At 43.7% G+C, this 27,014-nt stretch overlaps 1 protein-coding gene across 3 annotated transcripts in view; it reads right to left on the bottom strand.

Moving 5' to 3' along the window:
- Positions 1-27,014, bottom strand: part of LOC121077120 (vascular endothelial growth factor receptor kdr-like) — a 137,154-nt gene that overhangs the window by 55,239 nt on the left and 54,901 nt on the right. For all 3 annotated transcript variants that reach the window (XM_040571994.1, XM_040571995.1, XM_040571996.1), the window contains exons 5-11: positions 23,850-24,009; positions 22,224-22,360; positions 20,606-20,765; positions 19,876-19,993; positions 17,595-17,770; positions 6,040-6,190; positions 3,019-3,124 (exon numbers count right to left, since the gene is read on the bottom strand). In XM_040571994.1, coding sequence (XP_040427928.1) covers positions 3,019-3,124; positions 6,040-6,190; positions 17,595-17,770; positions 19,876-19,993; positions 20,606-20,765; positions 22,224-22,360; positions 23,850-24,009 — 1,008 coding nt within the window. The remainder of the gene's footprint in view (positions 1-3,018; positions 3,125-6,039; positions 6,191-17,594; positions 17,771-19,875; positions 19,994-20,605; positions 20,766-22,223; positions 22,361-23,849; positions 24,010-27,014) is intronic.

Genomic DNA, 27,014 nt, shown 5'->3' with positions numbered 1-27,014 from the left:
TTATGCATTTTTTCAAAAGTCTGTGAACAAACGTGTCGCTCCAGTTCTTTGAGGGCAACCTGCAGGGACACTGAGCTACAGCTGAAATCCTAGAGACTAGGTAAATTCCACCTTCTGCTCTGAGACTCCAGCTATTGTTGGACAGACTCAAATCACACAGGAAAAATAACCAATCTCAGCTAATCCCAGCTTCATAACACTGCCAATAAAAGCCACGCTCAGTCAGACTCCAACGTCTTTATTATTTCATGTGGCTAGTCAATGCAGATGAATTACTTGCTAGGGCATAGTGGGAACAGATTGGGTTGTTTCCTGTCTATTTATTTTCTGGTGGGAATAACAACTGATAAAAAGCAAGGAAAAGTCTGAAGACTATGGGATTTCATCAGTATCTTTTTTGAATTATATTCTATTATCCAAAGGCTTCACTTAACACAGATAACCTTGGACTTCAGAAAGAGGGAAGGAGAGGAATTGTCTGCTAATGCAAGTGGGGAGACAAAGTGCCGAAATCTGAGATTCATAAAGTCTAGTTTTATTACTTTGAATAAATCTTAATCAGGACATAAAAATTATTAGGAAACACCTCAGAATGTGTTTTCAACCATTGGATCAGCAGGAGATGAAAATAATGAATATATTATAAATTGTAAAATTATGTAACTTGTAAAGAAGTATTGTTATGAAACTTTAATAACGAAATATGTAAAAGCTTAAGTTGAAGGGTGTGGGCTGAGCTTTTGAACATGTCTAAAAACAGAATATTTCAGGATGCCCAGAGTCTAAGGAAAGGGCAGAGGTGGCTGTGCGATGCGGACTAGCAGCCTCAGGGCTGTTTGTGGTCCTCGAGGTGTAAGCAGCAGCAAAGCTCTTAGGGAACACAAGGAGTCCTTTGGAGGACCTTGGGGTCCTTGAACCGAGGTTCCCTCATGGTCCCCATTCCCACTGAGCATCTACCCCAGTGGTACCTCCCCTCGCCCAGCACTGGCAGACAGGACACTCGGGCACATGGGTGATGTCAGGAAGCACCTGTGCGGAGGTGCTGGGGTGTCCCCTGGGGCAGTGGAGCACTATTTCTCCTTGGATTGCTGTGCCTGCTTTTATTTTTTCTGGGGAAATCAGGGGATAGGGGAAAGCTGCGAAGTCCCTAATCATGCACCAATATGGAGCAAGGATGCATTTGGAGTGCTGCACTGAATTCAGGAGCTCTGTGGCACTCCTAAAGCACCTCACTCATAGAGACTGCAGCCAAATGCCATCTTTAAGCCGGGGATCAAACACAAATTTCACCCTGTTATGTATTTACCTTAGCAAAGTTGGGAAAAGAAGAACTGGGAGGGGCATACATAGGCATAAGCATAAAATAAAGAAAAATGTTTTTAATTTTGGTTGAGATGTCTTGCTATCTCAGGATGTGGGACAATCCAGCAACCAACAGATAGTTTTTGAGTCACAGCAATGGTGAAACTCTTCCCTTTCATGTGGGGACTAACATAAATTTAAGACTGATCATCAGACATAAAGTAAGCTCTTAGATCATATATTTTGACAGGCTGTATATATGGAGAGTAACAGGAGCCACAAAAGCCACAAAACTCTTGTCTGGCCATGCAGCAAACAGGAAGGTTTAGAAAAGGAAGAAAATGTGTAGGTACATGTTGCCGACCTCCAGTTTTTGCAATTGGAGCTCTGTAGATAGTTGTTTTTACCTAAGATCCAAAAATCTTAGAGAATACATTAAAGACAGACCTTATGGGACACTATAGTATCTAAGTAAATCCAATTTCTAGGTATCTTCCAGCAAAGGGACAACTCAGGAGTGAAATGTGAACACCAATTTTTGTCTTCCCAGCCCAACCTCCATGTTTCAGAGCTCTGTTTTAGATTATGTTTAGAACTGGAAAGTCTCCATGAGAAAGAGCAGATGGCTTAGGCACTGATCCTGCCAGATGCTGATTTAGTCTGGACCCAGTCCAGAAAAGCACTTTAGCTTTGCGCTTAACTTTAAGCATGTGAGTACCCCGAGAATTATCACATGCTTAAAGGTACACCAGGATCCGAACTGCAGCACTCAGCACCTTGCAGGTGTCAGCGCTAATCTGAATCGTCCACCTCAAAACACGTGTAGCTGCAAAACCAATCCTACAGCCACCAACGTCTGTAAGTCCATCAGGGGTAAATCAGCTCTCTGAGCAGGACCACAGCACCTTCTGCAAGGCATAGCCAAGAGTCTGTGAATCTAGAGCAGAAAAGCTTGTGGCATTTTCTCAAGGGTTAGCATGGATGTGTGTGAACGGTATCACACAGCATCACCCCGTGTCACCGCAGGTCCCCGAGGCATTTAACAGATAATTCATGGCTGGGATCTTTGTAGTTCGTGCAGGAAGCATGCTTCGGCATGATCTGTTTGGAAGGAGAAGCAGGTAGGGAGGTGGAGAAGGAAGGAGGTCTTGCTACCCTCCTCAGCTCGGTAACATGGTTGGGGACCTGAATGGGAAAGGAACTGTCCACACCTCCAGCTGAAACAGGCAGGTGCTGCAGGCATTCAGACACTCTGAAAATGAGCCCAGCTATCTCTGGCCATGGTAGGCCTCTTAAATTACACAGTCGGTTAAGTCCTGCTACTGGGAGAGTAGGCAAGGCTGGGTAGTACAAAGTGCTAAGAGCAGAGCATTTTAATGAACTTGATGCCCTTATCAGCTGGGTGCACTTCACAGGACCCCTCTTGCACTGAAGCAGTCTTACACTTCCTCAAGGCTGAGGGAGACAGAGAGGTTTTTGACCCAGAAGTCTTTGGAGAGTTTTAAACAGGGTAAGTGACATCATTGCCAGAATCCCAGCATTTATAAACAGCAGAGATTTGAAAATGATCCCAGGGCTGTGGAATTTCAAGCATGCTAACAGCCAGCAGCAGCTTGGGAACCATGGGGAGAGCGTTCTGTGTGAGCGCAGCATCCCCTCCGTAAAGCCCACTGCTATTCCGTGACATCAGTGCTCAGCTTTCCATCAGACACATACCTTCCTTTTATCCCCATGCTTCATGGTCATATTTTCAATGCTCTTGATCTTGTTGCCTATGATCATGTTCTCCTGAACCAGAATTTTTTCCCCATCAGGGTTGCACCTGGAGGTGGAAAAGCAGAGGTGATGTTCAAGAACCCAGCTCACTGCAGATAACCCAAGGAGGCATGATTAAATGAGAGAATGTCATTCTTACGTGACAGTCTTAGGTCTTAAAAACTTCTAAAAGCTCTTGCTGATAGAGATCATTACCTCTTTCTAAAACCGCTGTATTCCTCCATCACAGCATTTTAAAGGTATTTAGGAGCCACCTCCACAAAGGTGGCCAAAGATCAATGCACGAGCAGCCAGGAAAGTCCCCAGACATTCTGAAGATTGAAAAAAAGAAAATACTGGACACCTAATAATATCATGTTCGTTTAATCTGGCTAATAAGAGCGATACAGCAGCTCAATGCAGCTATGGCTCTTTAAGTGCTCTTTTGAGCACTTGCAGTACATTTCAAACTTCAAAATGCCAGTCATTCAGAACAGTGTGCGGAGATGGGTGTTACTGAGTATGGCTGTCTGTCTGCTGAGCCTTCTGACATAAAATGCAGGCTGAGGGAGTGGAACGGATAAATAATGGGCTAGCAATACCAGAAGGCTCCTTTAATATTGCATATTCACCAAAAGACAGTTATATCTCTGTTAGTTCTCAATCTTAATTTTTGAGTTACGGGTGAAGAGCAGTGTATGGCATGCTGCACATGTCATGCTGCAAGGTGTAACTGCACCACCCAAGGTAAAGGGCTTTTCTGTCTTCTTTAACACCAACCCTTTAAATAACTGAGCAGATCTGCAAGCCTTCTCTAGCTTAGGAGCACAAAGGCTTCGGCAGGCTGGAGCTCCAGGGATGCTGGCTAAGGGCACTGCCAGCTGTGCCACTCCAGGAAATTTCTTATTTTCAAATTTCCAGTGCAGCTCCAGTCCAGGGTAGGTGTTGGGACCCTGTGACAGCAAGCTGGTGAAGTTAGTTCAGTTCCACACCTAGCTGCAGTTGGACATTGTGCAAGTTATCACGATGCACGGCAGAAAGAAGTGTCCTTATCACCTCCTCTGCCCATGGCCAGTCCCAGCAGTCTTGGAGCCCACAGTAGCAAATTAGGATTGTAGGAGGGAAAATGCATATAGACTTCTTTAGGTGATGAGCAAGGACTGATACTGCAGAAAACGAGTCTGTAAACCAGCCATGCCTTAGCCAAATACGCACAAGACACATGGTTAACACCCTGGGCTAAGGGTTTATAGCTCTCCGAACAGCCTAATTAGAAGATGCCCTATGTGACTTCCTGCAGGGCACAATGCCATCTTGAGGATGAAGGGAAAAAACTCAACGGAAGCAAATCACATCACAGCTCTAAGGAACAATGATCGAGTTTGGGGATTCAAAGTGCACCAGTGAGGAGGGGGGAGAGAAAGAGAGAGAGAGAGGAAGTGAGACAACAGGAGGAAATGGGGGCTGTGTCATTTCCCACAGGAATCCTCCTACAGCTTCTGCTGGAAAAAGATAAGGCTGCCCCGGGGGCCAGAAGAGGTAGACGCCACTCTGCAATTGTATTTAAATTGATAAGATCAGAGTCAGAGAGCTGGAACAAGGGTTATACGAGGTCTCTTGCTACCAGGTCCCTGGTTCGAAACTGGTGTAATTAAGTATTCATGAGCACTTTTCTCTCCCTGGACAGAAAGGTCTGGAAAAGATTTCATGTCATCTCTGTGGCTTTCCTGTGACTGCACAATGTTTCCTTATGGTATTTCCGCCCTGCTCTGGTCAAACACCTCCAAAGAAGCAGCTTCGGCTTGTGTGCCTTGATGCCAACCACCCTACCTAAGCCTCCAAATCTCTGCCATGTAATTCCCAAAGGTGCAATGTAACTCTGGCCAAGTGCTAAACAAGGTAACAGGCTACGTCCCTTGTGGAAGGACATCGGGTCCCTTCTTTGACCCAACCTGAGACAACATCACCTAACCTTTTTGCAACTGCTGCTGTAGGGAGCCTGGGAAAGGAGCTTCTCTTTGTGGCTTTTCCCTGTCTGATGACCTGTCATTCACAGCATTCAGAAAAGCATTGAAACAGTGAGAAAATAAGAAACCATCCATCAGTTTTCTCTCTCGCTTCCTAGATCTGCCTTCTTTTTTTTTTTATGGATGGAAAACCTGCCCTCACCACTCTCGTTGCAGAGCAGAGTTGAGGTGCAGTCAGAATGGTTACACCTGGCTCCTCTGTGGCCCCTGGTGCTTCCCGCTCAGAGCTGAGCCAAGACCTCTCCCCGCAGGTCACTCTGCTTACATAGCAAGAGGAAAGAAAGCGTCTATTTGTATGAGGTGAATCTCAAAAACGGCATCTTTTACTTTAACTTGCCTCCTTCCTTTCTGATAGTTTTGACCCTGTGACTTCCTTCTGTTTCTTGACACCTGAGGCCACTTCCAGACCCCCAGCAAAGGGCCCTCAGTATGGCGTGAAGGCCTGGTTACCTTCGGCACCTTGGGCAGTGCAGGTGCTTCCACGGGAGACAACGATTAGCATGCGCTCTTAAGCGGCAAAAAGTCCATATGGCAACTAAAGGAACCCAAGTCTTTGGCAGGTTTGTCTAACGATAGCTCTTAGAGGCAAAAGACGTGTATTACCTCTACACAGAAAAACTCTCTATAGGCTGCACCCAAGAGGTGCAAGGGAAGATGGTGGTAAGTCAGAGGGACATTGCTAGTTGACTTAAAGAACATTCAAGTCCGATCTTTAGTCACTTTAAACTTATTTGATGATTTGGATATTATAGAAGGCGCTTGTAACTGCAAAAAGATCATAAGCAATAGAAATCTGTTGGGCTCATAACCCTGCAATCTTTGGGTGGGGAATCACTGCTTGTGATTTTTAATTAAAAGAAATAAGATGGACTGAAAAGAAAAGCTGACTTGAAAGCACCAGGCTGTTTAGCATTATGTTCACCTTTAGGCAAGAGCTCCCCGAATGGGCACTTACAGGGTGTCTGTGAGGCTGCAGGGCTGCCACTTCCACTCGATCTTTGGGTCAGGATTTCCGCTTACGGTGCACTGGATTTTGTGTTTGCTTCTTAATTCTACCCGCTCAATCTTATCGAAATCAGTTTCCTTTTCGTAGATCTTGGGTCTCTCTGAAGAAAAAACAATACAACATCAACAAAATAAACCCAAAAGAGCAAGTTTACATCCATGGTTGTGGTCCTGCTTCCATCGGTTTTGAAACCCTTTGCTGTCACCACTAACAGTGATGATTTAGTGAGGCTGAAGTTGTAGGGCAATTACCAGCAATACTGCAAGTACACGCACACAGGAAGACGGGCACCAGTTCGGATGGTTTAGAAAATGCATCAAAACACTGCCTCATTCATCCTAATTGCTTTCAAGTGCCATCGTGGACCTGCTACACTTCTAGAAATGGTGTGCCATGAACATCTATTGATTGGGGACTGCAGGATCAGGCTGTTAGTGTATGTACCATGGACAAAATAGCATTCAACTTGTCATGTCACCTCCTGAGAGGAACTTCATCAAACAGCTGCTGCTCTGCAGCGTTGTTATTGTGCACGGTTCTCCGCAGGGTCGGTGCAAAGGAGTCCTTTTGATCTGAAAACTTTGCTTTCCTTTTCTGTTTACATGTAGCACGCACTGGATGAGGGGGAGAAGAAGGCACGGAAGAAGTGGCAGGGAGACACCCCTTGTAGAATAATGCCAAGACATCCTCGCCAGAGAAACAGCAAAACCATTAAAAATGTCACTGCGTTATTCACATCTGGAGGGACCGCAAGATCACACCCTGGGGCTGGAAATCTCACAAGAGCCAACTTATGTGTGACACTTGCAGGGCTGCTTGTTGCCAGCAGGAAAGCAATGCTTTGTCCCATCTACTTCCAGCTCCCACAGGAACATGCGAAAATGAGAAATAATGTTAAAAAATCCCCAAAGTGAACTGAACTTTTCATAACCTCAGAGAGGGTGGGTTTGAGATTGGGGTGAAAGCACAGGCTCTTCCCTTGTGCAGACAGCTCTGCCCATCCCTGGCCATATCTCTTTGTCTGCTTCTCATAACAGGAAATCAAACAGATTTATTGGTTGGGGTCCCTCTGTGGAACACCTCTGTGAGCTGCTCTACGCTGAGGGCTTTTGACAAGTTGGGAAGTGAATGCAGATTAGATTTCTATTTTTTGGGCTAACTTATTTTTTCTGCTGTCAAGGAGGCCCCAGATATATAAACAGGAGCTGCTGCCCACCTCATCAATCTTGTGCCCGTTCCCTCCTTTTTTTTTTTTTTTCTCTCCTATTTTTTTCCCCTCCCAGCCCGCTACTCTTGCAAGAGGACTGACCACTCTGATCCCATGTCTCGGTGGGATCCTCGCTTTCCATTTCTCATGGCTGCCAGGTCAGACTCTGAAAGAGCTTCTGACCTCATCGGTGCCTGGAAATACATCAGCATTTCCTTCTCCACCAGATGAAAGGAGCATTGACTGTAGCTGGTTCAGCCATATCCTAACTCCCATTCTATAGCAAAACATTCGCTGCTTTAAAGAACCTGGATTAGGTCCTGATTAGTATTTCACTTAAAGAAACACACCACAGAAACAACAAGGAAATGGCAGGATTTGTTTGGTTTTGCTGTTGCGTTCTGTTTTGTGGGTTTGATCCCCTTTGGTTGAGTTGTTCCCCACTCTGCCTGCAGGTGATGTCCTACCAGGCTCCAGAAATGAACTCCTCACTCCTTTAGCCTTGCAGACAGGGCGAGGGGTTGTCTTTTTTGTGGTGGAGAAGATGAAGAAGGGAGCGGGCAGGACAGTTTTTCAGACTCTCAAAAACACATCTTCATCTGTAAAGTGGAAGCAGGGCTTCCAGCCCTGTGTGGCTGCTGCGTTATGCAATGTATCACTGAGCAAGTGTTTGGAGATCTGTGGGTGTACGGGCAATTCACAGGACAAATTATTGGCACTAATGTTGCATTTCCATGTGACTAGCATCTCATTTCCCACCAGTAAATTATTTCTGATCATAAAAATAATTTTGCATAATTCCCCGGAGACAGAAGCACATTTTTTCATGGTCTCAGACATTTTTCTTTGCAGTCTCAAATCCTTTGTTCTGCATGTTTGGACTGAGCTCAAATGTGTAATTTTCACTCAGAAAAAACGGCTCAAGTTCAGTGTGAAAGGTTGCTCAAGTGTTATGTTTTCTGAGTTGAAAGAACAAAGCTTCACACACCTGGGGAGAGGGACAGTAAGCTTGTGTGTTTGTGTTTGAAAGAGTGTGGGGGACTAAGTAAGTTTGATTATGATCTTTGAAAATTTGATTTTTCTTGGTGAAATGATGAACACGTTGAATGTCATTTAAATTATCCTTCTAAAAAAGAAATAATAATTTTAACTTGATCTAATTAAAATAAGAGCACACATGAGTGACAAATGAATTCCTAATTCCGCAATTACTTTACTGCATGGCACTATTAAATATTACTTGAAACCTAGAATGAGTCAAAATGATTCATCAATTGAAATAATTAGTATTTATGAGGTTTAAGCAATTATTTTCTTAAAACTTGAGGGGCTGGCTAAAAATGCCTCCCCGTCATTTCTTTCAGAGTGCGTTACAACGCAGTTAGCATGGGGTAATAGGTAATTACGGGCACGGCACTCAGAAATTGAAGCAATTTTTAAGTCTCTCTTTTTCTCTCTTGTTTCCCCTGCGTCGACTGAAATGGTGGTAGGTGTCATCTTGTAAGCGTCATCCTGTAAGTGTCACCCCCCCTTCCGCAGTTTTGAAAGCAGCTTCTTTGTGCTTTTAAGGCTGCTGGCATTGGCCCCAGCACGCCTTGGATTTGGGATGTAGGATGTGGTGGGGGATATTCCTCAACCGAAAACTCTCCCACCCTATGCACAGTGGGCACAGTGACCATCTTACGTACTGTGACCCTGAAGACAGCTGAAGGAAGCATTCTCGTTCACTTGGCTCACTTCTCAGCTAGATCCTATCTGCAGCAGTTGCCTCCATCAGTGCTTGAAACATTCGAGTCTGTTAAGTCACCTCTTCCATGCTAGCTACTGGCCGTTTGGGTTTAGTCGGGCAGTAACGAGGTAGTTGGTTCAGTGGGCAACCGCAGTGGTCTCGCCTGCAGAAAGGCTCTCTGCATTAGCATGACGAGGAGTTTTTAACTTAAAGCCAGTGATTATCTATTCTACACCTACTGGTGTATTTCTTAGATAATTCTCTCCCTCCTCCAAGCCCTGCTTTGCTTTCTCTTTCATGTTTGCTTACTAAGCAGCGTGGTGGCTTATGCACAAACTCCTGTGTATCTTTGCTCATGGGTAGGTATGGGGAAAGGCTTAGGGTACAAATCCATCGGTAAGCACTGCCAGAATCCATGTATATTTCTGCTTGCACCCTAAATTATGCATCTAAAACACGGGTTTCATCAACCCAGATACATTTGCATGTGTATAGCTGTTCTTAGGCATGCAAAAAAAAAGCTGTTGGGAATGGAGAGCTCTAGCAGGCATTGGACTAATGGCACTACAACAGCTGTAAAGAAGCAAGCTGCCTCTGCACTGCACCCTGCAACACACCTTGCCTCACCCAGTAAGTGCAGCAGAGCCCTCCCTTCTCCTTGAAGCTCTGTGGCTGTGCCAACCTCCAGTGCCCTCTGCTACCCTCACCTTGGGCTCACTGGACGCCTCCCTGTGGAGTCTTGCCCCGACCCAGCAGTCCTGTCTGCTATACTGGTGCTGAGCTGCAAGAGGAGAGCACTAAGTACACTCCACTCCTGACCTGAAGTATCCCTCGCCATTCCACTCTCTGCTTCCCACCCGTTCCCCAGAGATCTGTCTGCTTACTTCCAGCCTCTGCCTCCCATCCCTTGGCCGTTGCCCTCCCCATGCTGAGTTTCCTCAAGCAGAAACCAAACAAACCTTAAAAGCTTTCTCGTCTCTGGCTGCTTTTGCAATGTGCAATGTTCAGATGGCTTTAAATATATCAAAATAAATGGGTTTTTGTCTTCTCTGGCTTAAAGTGTGATCGTATCCCCAGCCCTGTTTGCAGAGGTACGCTTGCTGGTGTGAGAGATGACCTGAATAACTAAAGACTTCGCTGCTACTGCATTGTGAAATGCAATCAAAAAGCAGTTCTGCTTACTGTAAGTTTCAAATTGATCAGCATTATGTAAATCTCACCTTACTTCCTTGTGTAATGGTTAGTCTGTGGCATTAGGAGCAAATAATACAGAAAAGGACTGGGACATTGGCTCCCTGGCATTGCCCCTTTTGCAGGAAACCCTTCTACCTCTAAATACATTGATGTTGTTAGGGAGCTGCACACTTGTCACCCAGAGAAGCACCCAAATGTAGAGGGCAGCACACAGAAAGGCTTGCTATATTTGCAGAGAAACTTCGCCTTACTTTCGGTGACCTCTGACTGAAATGCTGTTTACACACCTTCCCCACTACCATCTAGACTGGGTTTCAAAAACATCTTTTCACATTGAGCACTTCATTAAAATACCATAGAGTGGTCCAGTGAGGCATTTAGTCTCAACCTTATGTACTTTGCTGGACATGGGGCTTCATTAAAACTATTCACAGAGAGGCCACTCGTTCTCAATTTACTTTTTCTGTTTCCCAAAAGCAAAAATAATTTGCACTTCAGAATCTTTCATCTGATGTTTGTATGGTACTTAGTGGAAACAGAGCCCTGCAAGTTGAGCCAGGTGAATGTTTTGTAATGTAGATCTGAAACTCATTAATGCAAGTATGGACTGGTCAAGTGATATGGGGGAAAAGAGGATGAAATTCACCCCCTAAGTAAAAACACTTAATCTGTGTTCAGCTTGCAAGTGATCATTGTGTTTTTTTTCTTTTTTTTTCTTTCTTTTTTTGTTAAAAGGAAAGAAATAAAAATGATTTAAATTAAATGAGCGAAAATAACTTTTGTTTCAGGCTGAACAGAACACTGAATTTGACCCCAGCTGATTTTGTTTGGGTGGTTTTCTTTGCTTTGTTCTGTTTGCTTTTTGTTTTATCCTGCACAGCACTACACACCAGGCTGCCGTGGAGTGGGTGCACAGCATTGTCCCCACGGTACCTCTGGGGAAGCAGATGCCAGGATGAATTGAGTGTCCAAAGTCTCTCCGTGAGTCAGTACCATGGCCAGGAATAGAAGCAGGCTCACCAGTTATCGGTCCCCTGCCTAATCTTTGGTGCCCACACCCTGCTGCTCCATTGTAAGCTGCTCGCATAGGCTGGGAACGCCAGCAGGGTGGAAGCACATGGAAGAGAAACCGTTCAGTTGTATACTACATAAGCAAATAGTAAGAAGAATCAGAGTGCTTGACATACCCTACTGGGAGTTTGGTGGTTAAATGACAGTGCAATTTGGTTTGGTTTTCCTAACCTCCTACAGTCGCTTTTAGATACGTCTCTCTTGACCTTGTAGGAAGACAGCTGTCTCTGTTTCAGTTCTGTACCATCTTTCCCAGATCTGCCATTCATCCCTGATGCAGCCAAGCTTTGGGAAAAAAGGGGGCTTTCTCTGGTCTCTCTCCTTATTTTTTGTGGCCTAGACAGAGTTCAAAAGCAAATGTGTAGCAATGAACTGCTTAATTTTCAGCAGAGCAGACTGCTTTCTAGGATTTTTGTCTGTCCCCTTTGCCTGCTTTTCAAAGGAGAAAACCACCAGTTAATATACCTGCAGGCTTGGCTGAGAGACTGCATGGAAACCATGTGCTGCCACTTCCCAACTTCCCCCCCCTCTGGATTTTAAGGGCTGTCAGGGAGATATTGCTGCTGCAAAGACATGAGTTGAATGTTTGAGATTGTTCTGGCAAACTGCAGCAGGCCCCCACCTTCCTCTTCCTGAAATTGCTTTGGTTACTTCCAGCAGAATGAAAGTAGCTCATCTGACTTTTTCATTAGGGGCTCTCCTGGGAGCGCGCAGAGGCTAAGGAGAGGCTGGGCTGTGGAGCTGCAAGTGCGCAGGGACCGCGTGATGTCAGTGAGAAAATTTTTCCTAATTTGCTCATAATTACTGTCTGTTTGTGCTGCTGCAGTTTTTCTTTTCTTTCATATATCTCCCAGAAAAAGTCAATTGTTTCTCCCTTGCCCGTGCCTGATAAATGGGACCAGCAGGACAGACCGAGCACCGCGTGATGATGTCTTTGCACTTGCTCTTCCCCACCCAACACGCTGCCTGCAGCCAGTGCTGACCGTGCCCAGGAAGAAAGCAAAGCGATGGGCTGGGAGAGGAACACACTGAAATAACAGTTGGAAGGAGACTGGCTGTGTTTTATTTTGGGGTTTCTAGTTTGCTTGGCTGACCCAGAAGACGGAAAATCAGATTTTCTAGTTTGGCTTTTCCTGAATGGGTCCTCCTCCAAGGAGCTACTCTGGAGGTGGATATGATACACAAAGGACAACCAGTCCTGGCAGAATATCGAAGCATGAAGGCAAGGTGAAGGTAGAACATTTTATTTAGCCCTGTTTCTTCTATCTGGCTCAGTCCTTTCACCTAATCATCAGTTGGGTTACGCTGATAATCCAAAGAAATTCATGTTTCTCGCAGCGTAATGATGTCCAGCTTAGAGATTTCAGTGGCCCTTCGTGCACAAAAGACCCCGTGAGTCTCCCCTCTGTCCTCAGCTGCCTTTAAATGAGATCCACCACTCCAAGAGCTCTTTTTCTCTGAACTGGCACAGCCCAGATACGTTAAACTCATCCTGAGGATTCATCTCCCTCTGCAGATGATTTCTGGATCTGGTTAAGGTGACAGGGTATTGTTCACGTGGATCACCACGTATTTATTGTGGAGATCACTGGGGACTCCTTTGATGTCAACTCATCCCTTGCAAGCCGAAGTAGGTCAGGCACAGAATTCCCTTTGCCTTTGATTTTAAACCAAATATGAAGAGCTGGCCTGACTACAGAACAGGGCAACGTATGCATCATTAAGTGCTCTGGAGCTAATTCTCCCTAGTAATGGACACCAAGGGTACAGCTGTCACCTCACTGCCGTGACGAGGAGCACGTGGCAATGCACATGTGAGTTCTCCGCACAGTCCTTGACCAGGGGAGAAGGAATTCATACGGAGCCTGCGAATTACTGCTGCTCTTGGGTGAGCCTGTTACTAGCACTTAGTCCTGTACTTCTTGTGGATACACTGCAAGAGCTTGGGGGATCAAGGCTCTACAAGGGAATGTAACTTTAATTGACTAGAGCAGCAGGAACCCAAAGCAACGCTTGCTGGAGGAGTCTTGAGGGAGCACAGGAGAGAAACTTTGGGACAAAGGAGAAAGGCAAAGTGGTGAAGGAGATTATTCATCCCATTTTTTACAATTAACTTGTGCTTCTATACAACCCTCACTGACAACGTGGTAGTCAGAGCATGCTGACTGCTCCATAAAGGGCTCAGCAAGAACCTTGGTACATGCAGATGACTTGGGCAAGGGTGAGAATGAAGTGCAGCCTGCTTGCCCATAAATAGATTTGAGGATTTTTTGTTTTATGTTTTGTTCCGAAACAGCTTTGTACTCCAGCCCGCAATAACTCTTTTCTCCCACATTTCTCCTTCTTGGCTGACTCAGATGTGCAGCCACCAGCTGTTTGCTAGGATTGTTCCTTCTTCTTGCTCCCTCCCCTCCAAATTCTTTAGGACATTATTTTCTTGAAGCTTTTCTCAATAAGAATTTAACCAAACAAAACAAAAACACAGCAACCCGCCGCTTCTTGGACAGTGTTTGATGTGTAAATATGTAAAGAAGGAGAGTTTTGAAAATGCAGTCAGCTACCTCCTGGGGGCTTGAGTCCTACAATGAGCCAACACGACTCCACAAGGGAGATATGTGCTCCTTCAAGATTAAATTCCAGCTGCAATGGGAGCACGGGTGACCAGAGGCACAGCTAAGCCACTTCTTAGAGACATTTTTTGAATAGCAGTGTGATTCTCCTCCAGGCAGCAAGTGCACATCTTCACGCACCTCCATCCTGCATATTGTCAACCAGGTCCTCGCCCGAGGCCAGCATTGCTATCAGCTCCTACCCAGCAGCTCTGGGAGTTGTTTGCACTTTTTGCTTTTTCTCCCCTTCAAGGAACTGCAACGATGGACACCTGTGCTCTCTGCAGATCCTCATCAGTTTTATGGCCATATCAAACGTCGGGGGAAATAGCTCCTAATATTTTGCTCATTACTATGGAGTGAGCATCCAGTGCACACTTTCTGCCAGTACTGCTGTGCTGGCTGCAGTTAAGTACATGGAAGGCAACTCCAAAGAAAGCCAGCAGCAGTGTGGGTCTTTTAACAGGTCAAGAGGTGCACCATGTATAAGCTCCTATCTTGCAGGGCTCAGCAGATCATTTATTATCTTGTTCTCATCTTGTTTAAAGGGGTCTCTTCTGCTGCTGTTATTACTGAATAAAATACACTGCAAAATTAATATAATGCAATTTGATGAGTAAGGGTCCTATGCTATTTATATGTTGTTTGTGGATGACAATTTACAGCACTATTAGCTTTAAACTTCCTCTACACCTAGTTCAAATTGACAGTGATGGGTTTGTCACAGCACGCTGACTGCCAATTACACTGCCTGCGCTACTCAGGAAAATGAACGGTGTTTTATCCTGAAGAGACTCACAGGAGAGGGGGCTGTGTGCTTGCTTAGAATTTCTTCAATGCAGTGACCATTTGCAGGAAAAGAAAGCATTCAAATGACATTTAGCATTTCATTCAAAAGTCTATTAAAGTGATTTTCCATCTTCTTTTAATGTTATAGATCAGAATTCACTGTCGTTCCCAGATGCAGCTCTGAGATTTAAAAGACTGGCCCTGGCTTTTGGGGAATAATGCTGTTACTCGAAAAGAAATGTTACTCTTCAGTAATAGGAAGCTGCTTCATGGTTGTGTACTCAGCATGAGGCTTATCAGGTGCTGGACTGCCACAGACACCACCTTTTAGACATGATGCAAACCCAATGCTCCTATCACTGTGTTGACTTGCAAACCCAAGAGGATTTTTTTCATGAAGTCTGTTAATCCATGCGTTCAAATTCCAGCTTTGGTAATTGCAGACTGCCTGTGGTCTAAGCAGAGACATTTAATCACCCCTCTCAGAGCTCAGAGGTGGTTCTGTTTCGGTGGTGGGCAAACTAATCACTGCATAAAATATCTATAAAGCATTTTGGCCTCCTCCTGCATGTCTAAGTGTCTGCTAAAGCTCCAAACACTTTGATCTATTCAGGTGTGATACCAGGGTATCAGTCATGATGACTGGCGATGAAGTGTCAGGTTATTTCTGGAGGAAAGGGAAAAATTCAAATCTGCATTCAATTTGGAGCTTCAGGTTGTTTTTTGCATATAAAGCAAATGATGCTCAGATCTGAAAAAGAGGCAGTCCCTTGACTCCAACCGAAAGCACAAGAAAAAAAGTCTGTTTTCTGCTGTTGGATAAGCTTCAAGAACAAAATTTGCCTTTTCTGATCTCTTCCCACATGCATCTGGACAAAATGACCCTGTCCTTGGGTTGAGTGCTTCAGGTATAGCATTCTGGGTTAGTGCTGCAGAGGACAGCCTGGCAAAAGCAAGAGAGCTTTCCTAGGAGTTTTGAGTCATTCCTGTTCACAGTCAAGGCAAATACCCACCTTGTTTCCAGTCATTTGCTTAAAACAATGGCACTCTGGCAAATATTTTCCTTTGCACGCTCTCATTTCTGGGGTGGCCTTGTTTTACCAGGAAAGAAGCACCTGCTGTTCATTCTTCCTGTGCTTCCCCATGCAGTGAGTGCCTTCTCCAGGCAGCAACATTCCTGCAGCTGCTGGACTTGGCCTACTCTTGAGAAAGGGTGTTTTGCAACAAAGTAATTACTCCTGATTGAAGTCTTTGTTGGGCTGCTCTGAAATAAAGGCTAACAATGAGCACCATGCTAGGCATGCACTGTGTGTGAGAGATGGAATACCACATGCTTGTACACACAAGAAAGATGAAAGGCTTCTACTGTAGTTAATAGCATGGGATGGTTTAATCCTGAAATAGCATCTTGCTCACACAAACAAGGTCTGTTTGTTTTTATATGCCTATTTCTGGAAAGGCTACTCTTCAAACTAACATTCTCTTTTGCATGCAAACACTAATATTTACCTTGACAAGATAATTTATTATCATTCTTAATTTTCTCTTCCTTTGAACGTTTCCGTTCTCTAACAAGACAGCAAAACCATTGTATGGATAAACAACCCCCAGTGAACAAATCACCACAGTTTAACACATTCCTGCTCATCAGCTGAGCTGCAGTAGCTGACCATAAACATGTTCATAGCTCTCTCCAGTCCCGATTCACACCTTAAAGTGATGTTTAAGGTGGTGCAAGGTACCGTATCTTACTTAGCATTTTCAGTAGGCCAAGTGTGCCTAAGTAACAAGTTCTCCATTTGTCAGGCATTATTCCTTTGTGAAAGGTGAAATGAGAAAAACACAAATACTGGGAGCTACATAGTGCAACAGTACATAAGTAATTCAAAACAGGACAATTGAGAATATTTTTAGGTATAAAGAAGAGAAAGAGAAAATAATCCGCCATAGAAAAAAAACACAAACCTACATCAGTCACTTTATCTATCTCACTGGCTGAGCAAACTCGGGAAATACAAAAGCAAGCAGAGCTGACTTCTGCTGAACTCCTGCTTGGCCTTGTGATTCAGTCTCTGTTCCCAAATTCAGTGGATGAAAAGAGGCAGTGGATGTGCAAAGAGACAATGTGGCTCTGTCTTCCATTATCCCAGCGAGGGAGATTAATAAATGTGATTCCAGTATCTATTTTCCCTCTCTATCCAGTAAAACAGCTTCAATGCACACAGTTTACGTCAGTTCTCTCTGGATCCCCCTGAAAATGAACCTCTCTCTCGAATGCTCCCAGCAGATAAATAACAACACATAAAATACAGACTTTGAAAGTATTTCTGTAGCAGGATGATGGAGAGACATGAAAGACAGGGTAGCTTATCTAGTTCCTTCCGCCAGCGCATTTGGGACTTTTCCTATCCCAACAGGATGTTCTCCAGTGCTTTGCCCAAGCTAGTTTTTAATCTCAAGGGATAGAACTTCCACCACTTCTCTTGGGAAACTGTGCCCCCAGCTCCAAGACCTCACTGTTAGATATCCTCCCAAACTCCTGTTACAAGTTTGTTCACTTTCAAGCCACCTCTGTTTCCCTCTGCAGAGGCACTGTCCCAACAAAAAGATGCTGCAGTCTCTTTCTGAGGTGCAATAGCTCAGTGGAAAGTGGCTTTAGATGACCTGGTTTTAGACTAACTCCTCATATCAGCTCTCTGTTCTGTTGCTTCTATTTAGTATGGGGTGACATGAGATGGATCTTCAGTGGTTCCTAAATAAGATGGTAATCTATGTGCCACATTGTATGAGCTCTTATCAGCTAAACATGGGGACTTGTCACTTGTTCCTGCTGACTGGTAAAATAGGATTGCACGAAAAAAGAGAAAGAACTCAACAGAAGTTATGATAAGCATCAAGGCCTTACCTGTCACAACCAGCTGCATGGTGAGGTTCTTATACAGGCCATATTTTGAATTGCTCAAGACGATGGTGTAGTTCCCGGCATGCTTTGGTCTCACGTCTCTTATGCCCAGCCTGTATTTCAGTGGGTCGGGCTCATAGCAAGTATGGTTATCCTTGATCAGTTTGCCGTCTTTGTACCTATTTTGAAAGTCTCATCAAAGCTCATCCTGTGTGCACATGCCCGTTAAGCCCTCAAAAAGCTTAACTGGTACCCAAATTAGAGTGGATAAAGAGTCATCTTTCAGCAACAGCAAGGGAAATACAGGCCTGGAAGCACTGCTTGAATGGCACAGCTATTGCTTTATCCTTCCTCACTAAAACTGAATAGCATCTGCAGTGCTGTGGGCTTCATCCAACAAACAGGAGAAAGAAATTTTAATGAACCTGAATTATCAGTGCTTTTGCATGCTCAGCTATAATCAGAAATGCACATCTAGCTTCCCCCAGATTATGCTGGACTGCAAACAGCAGCTACATGTGCAACACTCAGTGCAGTAAATCATGGGCTAGCCAAAATCTGTGTCATCAGTTTTAAAACAAGATGGGAATTAATCACATTTGGTTTTGGACATGTACATAAGATCCTTTACTGTTTCTGAAAAAGCTAATGTCCGTGTCCTGGAGAGTTTACAGTCGTTAAGAAGGTCAGTGAAGAATTTACGGTCCTGAACCTTCTCTAACTACAAGTGGGATAGTTGAGCCTACATGGCCTTCTCCTCTTCACTGCTAACCCGACGTGCTCGTTTGGGTTATGAATACAAGGTAGGCCAGACTTTGCCACACACAGAGCTTTAGGTTTGGGGGAAGGAGAAGCTGGGGCACGTGTCCTACTGTCTTAGCATGCTGGAAACCTCCTTTGCAGTCGTTTAAACAACTGCACTGAGAGACCTCCAACATCAACAGCTGTAGCACACAGGGAAGGCAGCTCTGGTGGTCCCAGGCAGCCACCAAACTGCTCCACGCTGAGCCCTGAGAACAAAGCCTTGGCACAGGAAAGGGGGATGGTCCTCGCTTCAACTCCCAGGAAGGTTTCCATCTCCTAAAAACCAGCAGCAATTAAAAATATCTCCTGGCATGCTGAGTTCACTGATTTCACTGAATTTCAGAGAATTTCATGTTTCACTGCTAGAAAAATAGAGCAAACCCATCCCTGACCAGTAGCTTTTACTGAGTGCCAGGCCGCAGAAGCAGCACTAGGCTGGCCAGGGAGAAGCACACCCTGAAGGTGCTAACTTACCCGGGCTGCCTTCCCTGCCAGGACACACAAAGCCACAGCAGCTGTCATACTGTTAGAGGTGTACAAGACGGGGTTGTAAAACACAGCACAGAACAAGTGGCAGGGTTGAGGACAAGCGATTTAAGGGCAACAAGAGGAATGAATGTCTGCTGGACTTGCTGACACATTGCCCTTACTATTAGCCTGATCCAACACACTCCAGGTGGAGCCTTCGTGGTGCTCAGGAGGATTCATTGCGCTGTCTGAAAGGATCTGATATTGCTGGTGGTACCCAGTTGGAGTAAATTATTCAAGAGATATAGAGAAACAATTTCTCATGTTGATAATGTGCTCTGCAGCTTTCTAGTACGCACTGCCTCTTTGCAGACTACCACTAATGCTGATAAACTAGCAGCCTTTCCCCAGTAGCTTTCTACTGGAATCTTCCAAACAATTCTGTGTCCAGTGTAAATGACCCGCCCCCCCCCCCCCCCCCCCCCATTTTTCCTGTAGGAACCCTTTTTTTGTATGACAAAGGGGGAAAACTGATAAGACAAGGAGAAATGGCCTCAGGTTGCACCAGGGGAGGTTTAGGTTGGATATTAGGAGGAATTTCTTTACTGAAGGGGTTGTGCAGCATTGGAATAGGCTGCACAGGGAAGTGGTTGAGTCACCGTCCCTGGAGGTCTTCAAGGTACGTGTAGATGTAGAACTTAGTAGCATGGTTTAATGACAGACTTTAGTACTAGGCTAAAGGTTGGACTAGATGATCTTAGAGGTCTTTTCCAACCTGAATGATTCCATGAGTCTATGAAAAAGAGCATGGGAAAGAGATATGGCTTGCCCAGCTTCAGAAAGCACTACCAAAAGGAGTCATATTTTGGCTGAACTGTGAGACCACAGCTGTGAGCACTCCCAAATCTCCTGTCTTTTATTTGTTAAATAAGGAACAGTGAAAATCTGTTCCAGACAGGAGACCAAAAGAAGGTCATGTTCTTCTGATTTTGCTCAGGATCGTGGTACTCACCAGGTAACAGTTGGGCGAGGAAAGGCGTCCACCTTTGCAGCTAGTTTCAGTGACTTGTGTCCTGATGTGATCTCGTAGTAAGGCCCTTTCTTATGTGAAACCGTAATGAAGGGTTTGTCTTGAAAAATAAAAAAAACAGAAAGACAAATAATGGCAGATCTATCTACCACAGTGTAGTGCTCACATCTTCGAATAGCGCCGTGTCTACCCTGGATTTTTTGCAATTACAGATCTGCAGAAGCTGCAGACAGCCAAATGGAATGACAACCTGTTAGAGCAAGTTCCCAGCAAAGTTCTGCCACAGCCAGTGAATTCTATCTCCAAATGAAAGAGTTTATGTTTAAAGCAGAGAATTGGCATCTGCCATAGCCCTGGAGCAGTGTGTAAAAATGCCTGGGGTATCTTCTCCCTGCCAATGCCAGCAGGCCAGGTTTTCCAGGGCATCCGCAACCACGCTTGGTGCCAGCCTTTTCAAAGTAGTTCAGCTCCCAGTTAAGCCGTGTCCTCAGATATCTCAGTCTGGAACTCTCTGATGTTTTTTTTAAAACATGGTGCTGGATACTGACTCTTTACTAGAATGATTCCAGATTATACATTATTGATGGTTGTTTTAACTAGTTGTCATTCTTCCTAACGCCATTCGCCTATCAGCAGATTTAATAACATGGCATTATCCTTTAAGCTGAACAATCTGGGTTCTAGGGTGTTCTGGTTTAGCTGCAGAACTTACCATACACTGTGACTGTGACATTGGCCTCCAGCCTCGTTACATTGAATGTTTTGCATGTATACATGCCTCCATCTTGCATGGTGACATTTTCAATCGTCAGAATGCTGCCAACTTTATACACCGTTCCACTCTGGTCTATTTTTCTTCTAGGATAAGGGTGCTGGAAGTTGGAAAAAAGGAGGTCAAAAAGCAGCACAAATGGGATTGTTTTGTTCATCCTTTCAAAGTCTGCCACTTAAGAAAAGCAGTGATTCATATTAAAATTATCATATCTCCCCATCACTGAAATAAATATTATACAAGACAAATCAGCAGGAAGAGCTCTTGTGTGAGCTTTCATTATCAAGTCTAATAAGAAAGAGAAATAGAGTGGAACTGTGGCACTTCTCTACTGAGACCTGGGCAGGCAGGTAAATAACGGGATGCAGCAAAAATCAGCCCTACTCAGGGACCAAAATCCCAGGGATCTCACTGCAAACTGCCGTTGGCTTCTGTAGGGTTACTGTTGTGCCTCTTTTTTTCCTGGTCACAGACAGTTTTCTTGTCTTAGAAAGAAAACCTACTTTCTGAAAGAATAACGGATACCTAACAAATAACAGACAGCCAAATACCAATGCAAATTCCTGAAAAATTTGAGAAAGCATTGTATTCTTCTGATAGAATTTTGATCCTAGAGATTTGGCCAAGAAATTCTTCCTTTATCATGTTAGAAATCTAAGGAGGGGTCATAAAAAACCAACTCTTTTCCATCAGGTGGGGTTCAAGAAACAAAATTCAGTAACATCGTATTACTTGAGCTTCTATAAATTCTATATTATATTTTCTGCAGTTTCTTCACAGGAAAAAAAAAGCAACAACAACAACAACAACAACAACAACAACAACAAAAACACATCCCAACATTCTTCCTTTAAGCAAACAAAATAAGTCCAAAAATAATCAAATTTTAGGGGTCACATTTTACTTTTCCAAGAGGCTTAGATGCTCCTTTGAAATGTATATTTTGCTGAATTAAAATAAAAAGAAACCATGAGTATTATATTGGATAAATGAATCTGATCTGGAAAATACCCCTTCTTCTCTCCATTTTCCTTGGGAGAACTGAAAGGTTTCAGCACATCAAAGGGAATGCAGTGTCTCAGATGCTTCTACTTCAGATTCAGCATTTCCATATTGCATGCCACGGAAAGCACAAGAACCTACACTGAGAATTTGAATTTAATTCTTTGGTGAGATTTGAGGAGATACAATTGGCTTTTGTTTCACTTTTCTCTACTTGATAAATGCCAAGGTGGCTGAGCACGCTGACAACTTGCAGCATTCACGGCTGCCTTTGAGACTTGCCACTTGCCAGAAAGAGGCCACAAGAAATGAGACAGCTTTTTGTTCCAATGAGAAACATATTTAGCCTGAGATTTGCAGTTTAATTTGCAGGTTCAAGATGGTAGATAAGTTCTAGATTAATGCAAACTATAAATATAATCAATTGTAGGCACATGAATGGTTGACTGTATTTCAGAATAATAATCAGTCAGTTTGCTCAGCCTCATGAACAAATCTTTCTCTTGGAGCGGAGGAGACTGCATCAAAGCAAAATCCTGAATTTTCATCAACTCACTCGCCCGTTCGGACACGTCCATATGAGTTCGATGCGCCCATTGATGAAGGTTTCTGCTCTGCATTCCAAATAGAGAGTTTCTCCAACCAGCAGTTTTTTGGGAGTTGCTTTCAGAGCTAGGTTCTGTACTCTGCCCTCTGAAATGAAAAGAGCAAAGGTATAACCACACACAGCATCCTACGCATCAATGACATTTAAGAGGGAATCTGCTCCCTGAATGCCTCTCCAACATCTGCTCCTTTCAGTTTCCCAAATTCCTCACCTTCTTCGTTCATTTCTATGGAAATTTTTGGAGACACCCACACAATGGAGAAGCCAGGTCAGTTGTATAAATGCCTGAACACCAGCTGATCAGACTATGTGGGCATATGTGGACACAATAATTTATGAATTATTTTTATGCCTTTTTCCGTGTTTGGCTCCAACTCTCAATGACCTGCTCCACAGCCATTCTGGTACTGTTCTTGTGCCTGTTCTCTTCATTCCTCATTCAGAAAAAAAATTCAAAAGTACCTCAACATTTGTATACAGGAAAGAGGGTTAATTTTTATAAAACATTTCTCCTGCCCTCTGATGGCCAGCTACCCTTCATTTTTGAATGGGATTGCCAAATCTTGGCCTTATATATTTATTGATGCTTTAAATACATCAAATGTGAAAAAGCCTGCATCACGGCCTTGCCTCTTTATCTGTCGTGCAAAATAGCAGATACACTTCTAAGCACTATACAGTAATATGTTCTAGAGAACGGTCTTGCCTGTGTGCTTTGGGTCTAGATAAGGATGACCTAATGGGTTTTTTAGCTCTGCATTCATGATTCTAGTAATAAATAATTACTCCAACAATGAAAAAAAAAAGAAAAAAAAAAGAAAAGAAAAAAGAAGAGATTTACAGGACTTTTATTTGACTGCTATACAAATCCATTGTTGTTTAAAGCTGAGTGCCAATTGTATAGCAGGATGCCATAATGTAATGGGAATGAAGTCACAATAAACTCTCCTCTGTGAAAAATACAATGTATGAAGAGAGAAAGAAAATACATTGAAAAGAAAGGAAAAATAAATTAGAAGTGGATTCTTATTAATCTCCAGCAGTCCAAAATTTAACATTTAGTTGCTTCAAATTTAGATTTTAATTATGAGCAGAAGCTCGACTGTAAATACAAGGGGAAGGGTATAGTAAATCACCAAGAGAAAAAAAAAAAAGTGAAGATGTGAATCAGCACTTTAATGAGATTTTTATGCCATGATCTTGTGTGTTTAATGACCAGAAGCAAAAAGAAAGCTACTGTTTGGTTTATTCTAAACCAGCAATTGTTTTAATGTAAATATTGCTCTATCCAAGCAAACAAAGCCTTGGTGGGGTTTGAATAAAATGCTCCTGTTCTGTACCACCTCAACACTTGGTAATTTTTCAAAACCAGGACTGGATCAAATCCAAGGTCTGCTGAACAGGAAAAGAAGGGGAAGATTCAGTTGGCTCTAAGTGTTCCAGTTTGGACATGCTACAGACACATACCAGTTAAATAGATCAAATACCATTAAGGCTAAGCAAGAAGTAATACCCAGGGGCTCAGCTACGAAACAGCAATATTGTGGTCATTTCTTGGGCACGGTAGTCACTCACCCAACCTCTGTGCTAGGTAATAGGATGTGAACACGCTTCCATTGACATTTGCAGTGCATGTGAGTAATCCAGAATAAACAAAAGCATGAGAGGGGATGACAAATCCTCTTCTTGGGTCCCACACACTCCTTTTGAAGTTCATCTCTACAGAACTGGGATACTGAAAGAGAGCAGGCAGATAGGAGGCTGGTGAGACATTCCGTTTCTCCTCAGATCATAGGGGCGACCAGCCAAAGCTGCTCTGCTTTGTAGACTGGGTAGATATTTGACCTTTCAGAGTAGTTGGTGATCTCATTCCACACATATCTCAGGCAACATCAACACATACAAATAGAAAAGTCCACCCTGAGGTATGGCTGTCTTTGAAATCCCGAACTTGGACATCATAACTGGGGCTCTTCATTCAGCAGCCCCAGTCATCTCAGATCTTAGGCAAGATACTGTGCTACCCGTTGCAAGTCCCATTTCCCTCGTCTCTATACTGGAAATAATTATGCCTATCTTACGGGAGGTTTGCAGGGTAATCTTTTTGGAAGTGCTGAGAACAAAATTGGCTTCTCCTCATGCTACATGTATGTACCACGTGTCTTTCTGGAATCTCACAGTACTTTAAGTATTAAGTTAGACCTCTAAAAATCAGCAGTATTCATGTCACTAACTACCTGATGGCTGTCACCTCTAAGTTATGTCCTGTGGCTAGTCATCAGCTTCTCTGTATATCACGGAAAGGGATGAAGCACTTTCAAGGGTGAGCTATTGATTTCCACTAGGCACTGAAGCAGCCTAGGTGACTTGGGATGGTAAATCACAGGATGGCTGCAGTAAGGGGACTTAGTAACATAGACATTTGTTGTCCTAAATTCATAAATATTTGTAGTGTTCTGCGATTCTTGAAAAAAATAGTATATTTAGGTTCTGCTTATGAGGAAGAAGCAAGGATATGAAAGGAAAATGTGGAAAATAAAGCAAAAACTCATCCACTGTTATTGAACCCTATATATGTCCTTGGACAGCATTAGTGTCAACCAAATTAGCTTTTGTTGGTGGGAATAATTAGTTTATTATTAACACAAAGAGAAATGATGATTTGCTAGAGAAGATGCAATTGACTTTGCTTTCTAATCATTCTTGAAAATCCTGGAGAAAAGAACTATGTGAATGTAAATAGAGACAAATAACTCAGGAGGCTGTAAAAGAGCAGGTCACTGAAGCTGACCCATTTCAGCCTATTGCAGGCAGGTATATGGAAGCACAGGCTGTTGGTATGTCTTGTCAGCAGGACACAGGAAGGCTCTCTAGGACTGAGGATTGCTTGCAGGAGTGCTGAGACCACTTTGGGCTGAAAAATGAAGGGTTTAGAGAAACCTTAATATGCCTAGAGTTGCCCCATGATAACTAAGAACTTTACTTGCATAATGCTTCTCCCTGCTTCACAGCAAATACTGGTTTCTCCAAGACAAGGCAAGTTTTGCTTTTTAGGGCTACAAGGTTTTAGCTTTTGGAGTTAACCAAGAGAAAAGCTGTACTAGGGACTGCAAGTGAGAATTTCCCCAGTGATGCACTAACTTTGCTCTTACCCTTTTTGTTGTGCAACACACAATTTATTTCTCTGCCTCCAAACAAACAGTAGTCTTGTATTAGTAGTGTGCTTTAAATAGGATTCCGTTTAAATAACACTCCTGTTCTGAAGAAATTGCAGCTCTGGGATTTGAGAGCTGATGCTCATTCCTCTCATGTGAATACACTTTTGGTCAGGCTGGCCTTGCTTTAGGTCACTTATTGTTACATGTTCAGCACAGAATAAAGACCAAGGAATTAAGACTATGGGGCAGTGACTGGTGGTGTTGCTTTGGGATAGCAGGCACAGCTTTCTTTTGGAACAGGGGTTCCCTTCTGATTGTAATAGCAAACATGGATTTCATGTAAATACTTCTGAAGTAGTCGAGCTGTGGCATCTCTGTGCAGAGCCATTAGGAAAATTCAGGGAAACTGCAGGAAGAGATCTGAGACCTGAGGCTTAATTGTGTTTTAACACCCATGAAGGTCAAAGCTGTAAGTAGCAAATGCGCATTGAACCAGATCAGTGACTAAACAGATCTGACAGGACTGAAAATGCTTTTTTGCCCAGAATTAAAATCATGTTAAGCAAAATTAAAAGTTGGAGTTGTGTGTCTTAACATGTTCCCTAATAGCAAAGATGATGTGTAGAGTTAGCTGGGTTCTGTTTAATATTAGCAAGCAGTACCTTTCCCCATATATATTTAAAGGCCAGAGAGTGCAATGATTTTAAAGTATAATGGTAACATAAGGAACATAATTTACGATGGGAAAAGTACATTTTTTACAAGAATAATAAAATGTGATAAAGCTGAATTTTATGGTTTGGCAGCTCTGCTCCCTAATGGCGAGGGAAAGGGGAAAGAAAAAATAACCCTACTCTGAGGCGCTTTTCAACACTGCACACATATTAAACATCTTCATAGAATATTCAGAAATATATATTTAAACAACCAAACAAAAAACGTCAATGTTGCTCGAAGGAAGTCACAGCGGCTTTCCTCCCTTTGAAGTCCGTTGTCTATAGGAGATTAAATTTGGAAGAAGAGGATGTTCTAAATTTGTCTGATCGCCTTATTCACCTCTCTTCCCCCACCCTTACCTCCACCCCTTCTCCCACCCCGCTTCCTCTCTGTATGGGAAGCCGCCACCTTGGCTCCACACGGCACTACGAAAATTCCCAGACAGGGCAAAACAAGCGGCGACCTGCCCTCTGCGGAGCCTGGGGCTGGCTGCAGCGGCTCCTGGAGCCAACACACACCTCCCAGAGCATGGTCCCGTGAGCAGTGACGTCCCTCCGGCTCCTAGCCTCGGAAGGATCCCACCGGGGAGCAGCAGTCAGCATCTACATCCCTTCCCCACCACCCAGCTGCTCACCCTTGAAGGGGTAAAATCGTTTGGGGACAATTTTCCTTGCAATTCAAAAGAGAGATTTCAGTGAAGATTTCATTCCTCCAGCAGCTTGCAGCAAGGTAAAGGACTTGAGGTTGTGTTTGAAGAAATAACCAGGGGAGAGCTTAGCTCACATACAGGAAAGCAGGGTTGCCTATAAATAAGGGGATAAATCTGGAGGGCTGCTTGCTCGAGGCTCCAAGGCCGTATTTAAGC

The sequence above is a fragment of the Cygnus olor genome, chromosome 13 (assembly GCF_009769625.2).
Source record: "Cygnus olor isolate bCygOlo1 chromosome 13, bCygOlo1.pri.v2, whole genome shotgun sequence".
NCBI classification, from domain to species: domain Eukaryota; kingdom Metazoa; phylum Chordata; class Aves; order Anseriformes; family Anatidae; genus Cygnus; species Cygnus olor.
This window is presented reverse-complemented; position numbering and strand designations above follow the sequence as displayed.